The sequence below is a fragment of the Prionailurus viverrinus genome, chromosome B2 (genome assembly GCF_022837055.1).
Source record: "Prionailurus viverrinus isolate Anna chromosome B2, UM_Priviv_1.0, whole genome shotgun sequence".
NCBI classification, from domain to species: Eukaryota; Metazoa; Chordata; class Mammalia; order Carnivora; family Felidae; genus Prionailurus; species Prionailurus viverrinus.
Window position 1 is genome coordinate 71,401,499 of NC_062565.1, and position 6,855 is coordinate 71,408,353.

General features: G+C 40.9%; 1 protein-coding gene across 2 annotated transcripts in view; it reads right to left on the reverse strand.

Annotated features, from left to right (window-relative positions):
- HMGN3 (high mobility group nucleosomal binding domain 3) overlaps nucleotides 1–6,518 on the reverse strand; it is a 31,456-nt gene extending 24,938 nt beyond the window's left edge. For both annotated transcript variants that reach the window (XM_047860443.1, XM_047860442.1), the window contains exon 1: nucleotides 6,340–6,518. In XM_047860443.1, coding sequence (XP_047716399.1) covers nucleotides 6,340–6,354 — 15 coding nt within the window. In that variant the 5' untranslated portion in view covers nucleotides 6,355–6,518. The remainder of the gene's footprint in view (nucleotides 1–6,339) is intronic.
- Between the last annotated feature and the right edge of the window lie 337 nt (nucleotides 6,519–6,855).

A 6,855-nucleotide genomic window follows, 5' to 3' on the forward strand; every position in this document is an offset into this window, starting at 1 on the left:
TGTGGCTCATTATCATTTCTTGCCATAAATTATAAATATTTACATGTGTATACTACCTACCCTATCAGACTAAAGGATCCTTAAAAATAGGGGCATTTACTCATTCACTTCAAAAAGGGTTGGAAAAAAATCCAATTCACTTATTCTCCCAACATGATAATACTTTGCATAAAGGTGATACTCAATAAATGTTTATTTAACATGGAATGAGTGAATGAATGAATAAAATGTACAACCCTGCCATTTTGGAGCCTTTACTCAAACATAGGTACCATCTCAATATTAACTCAATTAAACTCAGTAAGCATCTGGATGGCACACTACCCGTAGTTAGACCCTTTCATATTCATACTGGAAACCTCAGTATGTTAAAAAGGCTATTCACCCCAGATTGATTTACAGATTCAATTCAATCCCTATTAAAGTCAAGGGAGGTATTTTTGTAGAAGTTTATAAGCTGATTCTAAAATTTATATGGAAATGCAAAGAATACAATAGACACAACAATTCTGAAAAAGAAGAAGAAAGCTGGAGGACTGACACTACCAGATTTCAAATCTTACTCTAAAACCATGGTAAGCAAGATAATGCAGTACTGATCTAAGGACAGGCATATAGACAATGGAATATCACTGACAGCCCAGAAAGAAACCTTTACATTTAAGATGAACCGATTTTCCACCAGAGTACCTAAGCAATTTAGTGGCAAACGAATAGTCTTTTCAACAACTGGTGCTGGGAAAACTGGCTATCAACATGCCAAAAAATAAAAAAAGAGAGAGAGAAAGAGAGTTTAAACCCTTATCTCACGCTAGGTACAATATTAACTCAAAGTGGATCATAGAACCAAATATAAGAGCTAAAACTATAAAGCTTTATGAGAAAATAATTGTGACTCTGCATCAGGCAAAGATTTATTAAACATGACACTAAATGGATTTATCAAAATTAAAAAAACCATCTGTTTTTCCAAATTTTAAAAAGCCACAGATTGGAAGAAAATATCTACAAATCACATAGCTGATAAAGGCCCTGTGTTAGAATATTTAAAGAACTCTAACAACTCAATAAGAAACAACCCAATTAAAAACCGGGCAAAAACATCTGAATAGACATTTCACCTAAGACATACGTTATGCTAGTGAGCACACAAAAAGATGCTCATCGTCATTAGTTATTATGGAGATACAAATTAAATTTATTAGAATGGCTATAAGCATAAAAAGTGACAATATCAGGAGCACCTGGGTGGCTCAGTCGGTTGAGTGTCTGGCTTTGGCTCAGGTCATGATCTCACGGTTCAGGAGTTTGCCCGCATCAGGCTCACTGCTGTCAGCATGAAGCCTGCTTTGGATCCTCTGTCCCCCCTCTCTCTGACCCTCCCCCACTTTTACTCTCTCAAAAATAAATGCAAACCTTACAAAGAAAAAAACTAAACTAAAACTGACAATATCAGTGATGTTGAAACACTGGAACCCTCATCCGTTGATGGTATGTACAATCACTTTGGAAGACAGTTTGGAAGTTACCTAAACGTTAAAAATAGACTTTCAAACCACCCACCAGTTCTACAGTTAGGAAAGTTCCCAGGACAGATGAAAATGTGCCCATGAAAGACTTACATATAAATATTCACAGCAGCGTTATTCATAATAACTAAAACCTGGAACAATCCAAATGTCCATCCATTTGTGAAAGGATGAACAATGGATGATCACTGGGCAACAGAAAAGAACGAAATACTGATTCATGCTAGAACACATAGGGACCTCGGAAACATTATGCTGAAAGAAACCAGACACAAAAGACTACATGTTGTTTGATTCCTTTTATGTAAAATTTCCAGAAAAGGCAAATCTCAGTAGATTCGTGGTTGCCTAGGACTGGGGTGGGAGCAGGGACTGGCTGTAAAAAACTTGAGAAACCTTTCTCCAGTGATGGAAATGGCTCAAAACTGGATTATGGTAATGTCATACAACTCTATAAATGTATGTAAAATTACTGATTTGCATAGATGAATGGACATTATGGGAAGTAGATCATACCTCCAATAAAGCTTTTTTTTAAAAATATTTATTTATTTTTGAGAGAGACAGAGACAGAATGCGAGTGGGTTAGGGGCAGAGAGAGACACACACACAGAATCTGAAGCTGGCTCCAGGCTCTGAGCAGTCAGCACAGACCCCGATGTGGGGCTTGAACTCACGAGCTGTGAGATCATGACCTGAGCTGAAGTCAGACGTTCAACCAACTGAGCCACCTAGGCACCCCAAGCTTTTTTTTTTTTTAAAGTAAATTATATTCCCATCCATATAGCCTGACTGCTGCTAGAGTGTCAGTACAATTCAGCACTTAGCAGTGATACTTCCAATCTTTTTTACCAGACTGGTTTTTTAAAAAATCACATCTCCTTATTCTTAATAATATACATTTCTTTGATTTCTAGCAAATCTAAACATTTCATCTATTTGGGTCTGCTAGTTTCTAAATATACATCTTTCCCATAAGAACATGTGAGACTCTTTTATATTTTTAAACTAGCAAACTTTTTTCGGTGATCTGTGGTACAAATATTTTTTCCCAGTTTTTCGTAAGTTTTTAGATTTTATTAACAATAGGTTTTTCTTTTTGTCATACAGAAATATTCATTTTCATGTAGTCACATTCATCTGTATTTTCACTTCCAGAGTCTGTCTCTCGTGTTTTGACATGTGATATTCTTTTGAAACATTAATCAGAAACCTTGAATATTGTTAGTTAATCACCCTCCGTGCCAAGCCCAGCACTATCGGGCCTTTCTACTTTAAGAGAAAAAAACCCTAATTTCAAATTTCAAAGCTAGAGGCAGACAGCCTTTTCTTCCTTAAGCCTTTAAGTGTATAAAGAAACACGAATGTTTATACCCCAAATTCATGGACAACTGCCTCATTAGAGAACTTCTGATGTGATACACTAGATATTTCCAATAGTTCTAGTGATGAGATACTGGAAAAATAAAAAGAAGGATGTGAAAATGTGTTTGCTGTTGCTAATCATGCCAGGCTATGACTCTAGGCCTCACTGGCTGATGCCTCTTTGTAGGACATCATATCATCATATAACAATGTGACCAGTGTAGGCATTCATGGATGTCTGACCAGAACACTCTAGAACTCAGTCACTCATTATCTCACAACCACTGCATTCATGCATATTATCATTTTCCTTGCTATGTCACTCACTATTAATAGATGGTGAATGACCCATCACCCATTAGGTAATAAATACAGGAAACTGAATTTCATTCTTATTTTACAAACTCAGAAGGAGATTTAATGCTAACGAAAGAATTCCTTATTGTTGAGTGCTTCAAAAAATTCTACAGCAGTTATAAAAAAAAAAACACCTATTTGGTTTAACATAGCTATAACTATCACACAAACAGATAAAACAAAGATATGATTAAGAAATAAAAGAACATTTTATATTAATGTCGATATTCTGGCTTTTAAGTTGTATAGCTGGTTAAGAAAAAATCAGAAGAGGCATTGAAATGCCTGATAACAGAAAATGACTGTTTTTCTCTGTATATATTTGAGTCCCACCCACCCTTGCAAGACCAGCCCAAATTCAACCTTTTTTCCCTATCAATTCTACAGCATTTAGAATCTATATCTATACTATATATTCTGGCACATATATACAGTCTTAACATTATTCAAGTGTTTAGTGCCTGTCACTCTTATCATCTTCAATGAATTAAATATAAGTTCCATGAGAGCAAACTATGTATCCCTACGACATTAAAGCAGTGGTAGGATTCCAGATCCTACACTACAGAACAGCCTAAACAGGTGTTCATTAAATAACTTTTCTTGGTTTCCGGGAAAAGTTGAAAAAAAAGGGCCAAGATGGAGGAAAAAAAAAGGTATTGTGGGGCACTTTCCTCAAATGTATTATAATGTAGAACAGGCAGTCCCTTTAGTCAAGAAAAATAATGTGGAGTAGTATGTAAATGCTTTAGCTGTTGCCCCAGCTTTACATATCTCAAAAAGCTAGGCACAGATTGTTTTCAGTTCTTCTCTTTGCATCCAGGCAGGCTTTACCTAAAGATAGTGCTTTCCAATGTAAGCTCCAACAAACTCCAGGATTCTATGAGGCAGCTCTAAGGTCTGACTGATAGATGGGATGGCCACGTTAGCTATGTTTAATTTGTGGCTGCTTCTTTTCAGGTATCAACTTTGGGCTCCAGGTATAAATGAGGAGCCTTCTTACTAATCAAGGACAGTTTTTCCATCTCTAAAGAATACTCTGATGTCCTGAGGGATGACATTCAGGTACTTGTACACAGGTTTGTCTCTAGTCCCAGGATGGCTGGCTAGCTTCTTCACAGGGGTGCTCCCTGCCTTCCAGGGAAATAAAACAATAACCAAAAGACAGTTCCTCTACTGTAATTCTTTTCTTCCCTACTGTTTCCTTTAGAAAGGTGGACAGCAAGGGAAGGTAAGAATGATTTCACCAAATCTGGCCCTTTAACAACAAGGACTCCAGCACATCAGGGTCCATTATAATAATGGGTTTTGTGCATATCTAAGTTACTGTTCATTTAAATTTGTTAATAATTCTCAGGAAAGGGGAAGGCACCATTCACTCTGTAAAGATGTGACTCTACTAGAATTCCCAACCCTGTCACTGAACCTCAGATAAAATGCTGAAAATAGTGGCATCATTTTAAATATCTTAGTTCTAGTAAAACAGGGCTAGAAAAACAATACTTTCATAAACATTAACTTTAAATAATGAATCTCAAATATTAGTAAATGCCATCCATTTTCTAGGGCTGGGAATCTCTGCATTTCCTAAATTCCTCTTCACCTACCACCACTAAATGAAAAGAATGAGTGAATAATGTTTGAAAGTAAGGACTCTGAACCTACAGTATCTAATTAAACCTTGGTTACTAGCAACTGGTTGGTGAAATGTTGGGTAACTCATGTCTCTAAGCCCTAGTTCAATGGGGTGTACTGAGGAGTAAATGAAATCACGCAAGCCAAATTCTTCCCACAATATGAAGCACATAGTATGTGCACGATAAACTCTAAGAAAAAAAACCACTTTCGTTATATTTGTTAAAAAGTGGCGACAAGTTTCCACCAAATTCTTAGTAATGGTAGGTAAGAAAGCAAAACCTTCTGTATTTTTAAAACTTCAATATTTTAAAGTAACGCATTCATTTACACCAATCACTCCACAGTTTTTAATTGATAATGCAGGATATTATTTGTAATTTTGCCTCAAATTTAATACACTCACTGGCTCACACTGCTGGCAGGCGGTGGGAGGGTGCAAAGCATTTTCTCAGAACAGCCGCCACACACCGGTTTTCTCAGGGTGGAGGCAAGCCTTCCCTTCCCTCCCCGGGACAATGACGGGGTCCGAGCCCGGCACCTACGGAAACGTGCGTCGCGGTGTGCGATACTTGGTGTCCGCGACCCGCGCGGAAGGGGACGTAATAGTCCAAAAGGAACCGAAGCCGAGACGAAAATGATCCCAGTTCCCGGTGAGCACTGAGGGACTTGGGAGCTCGCGCACCCCGCCTTGCCCGACTGAGTGTGGGCTTGGGTCGCCAGAGTGGACCCGGTGGCCCCTGCCCTTGGCAGCCAGAGTGGGCGCCACTGGCGCCGTCCCGTCCGATGCGTGGCTAACTCCGCCGCTCCCGCCGCGAACTGCGGGCAGGTCCCGGCAGCCCGGCCCCGCCTGCGCCGTCCCCAGCCCTGATTGACACTGGAGTTGGTACATACGGGTCTGCAGCGGAGGCGAGCAGGGGGGTGAGTGCTATTTTAAACATGGCTTTCCCTCTCTCTTGGCCTCAGAGCCAACGCGGCGCGCCCAGCCGTGGGCTAGGCCCACCTGGGAATAACCCCAACATCTGCCCGACTTATTTATTTTTTTCGATCTCTCTATGCATGGACTTGTTTTCCCCCAATCACTGCTTTTCCACAACCCGGCAGTTTCAAAGAGGAAACTCCCCTCCTGGAAAGGGGAATGGAAAGCGCAATGGAAAGCGCTTTTGCTTCTTCTTGTTAGAAGGTGGAAACCATTCCAGTTACCAGGAGTTCAAAAAAGAAGGGAAGCGGCGTCGCTGGAGAGAAAGTAACATTCAGAAATCCTTGGGGACCGAGGGAGAAAGGGAGGGAAGGAGGAATGTCTGCAACAGGCATCTGAAAACAAGCGTGGAGAAGCAAAAAGATTCGCAAACCCGGAGTTACTACCAAGTGCATTCCGCGCAATCCATTGCAATGACAAGATCTGCTGTAAGCACAATTTGAAGGCCTTTGAAATCTTTTTGGTGAGACTTACCTTTCTCTTCGGCATAATGACTACGTTCGTGCAGCTAAAAAGTAAAGCAACGGGGTGGAACTGCAGACACCGCCGCTGGATGCTGCCGCTGCCCCTGCAGCTGCTCACGCGCAGGGCACGGCGGACCCGGCCTCTCCGACCTGCACCTCCGCGGCTCCCTCCAGGGGCCCTCTACTCGCTCGTCTCCTCGCTCACCCAATGAGGAGCCCCGGCAGCCGGCCGCGAGGCCCCATTGGCTGCGGCAACATTCTAAATTCCACGAGGGCACGCCCACCTCCGCGCACACGGTAAGCGCTGTTGTAGTTTCCACTTCATCGAAAAAAATCTGCCTGGTGACTGGGCATGCCCAGTTCAACTAGTAACCTCCAAGCTACAGGGTCCTGGAGTTTCATTGTTTTCCTGCTCCCTTTTTGGATTGTGTCACTAGGAACAGCGTGGACCTTTAGAGACAGGAAAAAGAGTAAGGATGGACACATTAACTTTATAGTGTAAGTATATGCACAGCAGGCACTTTAT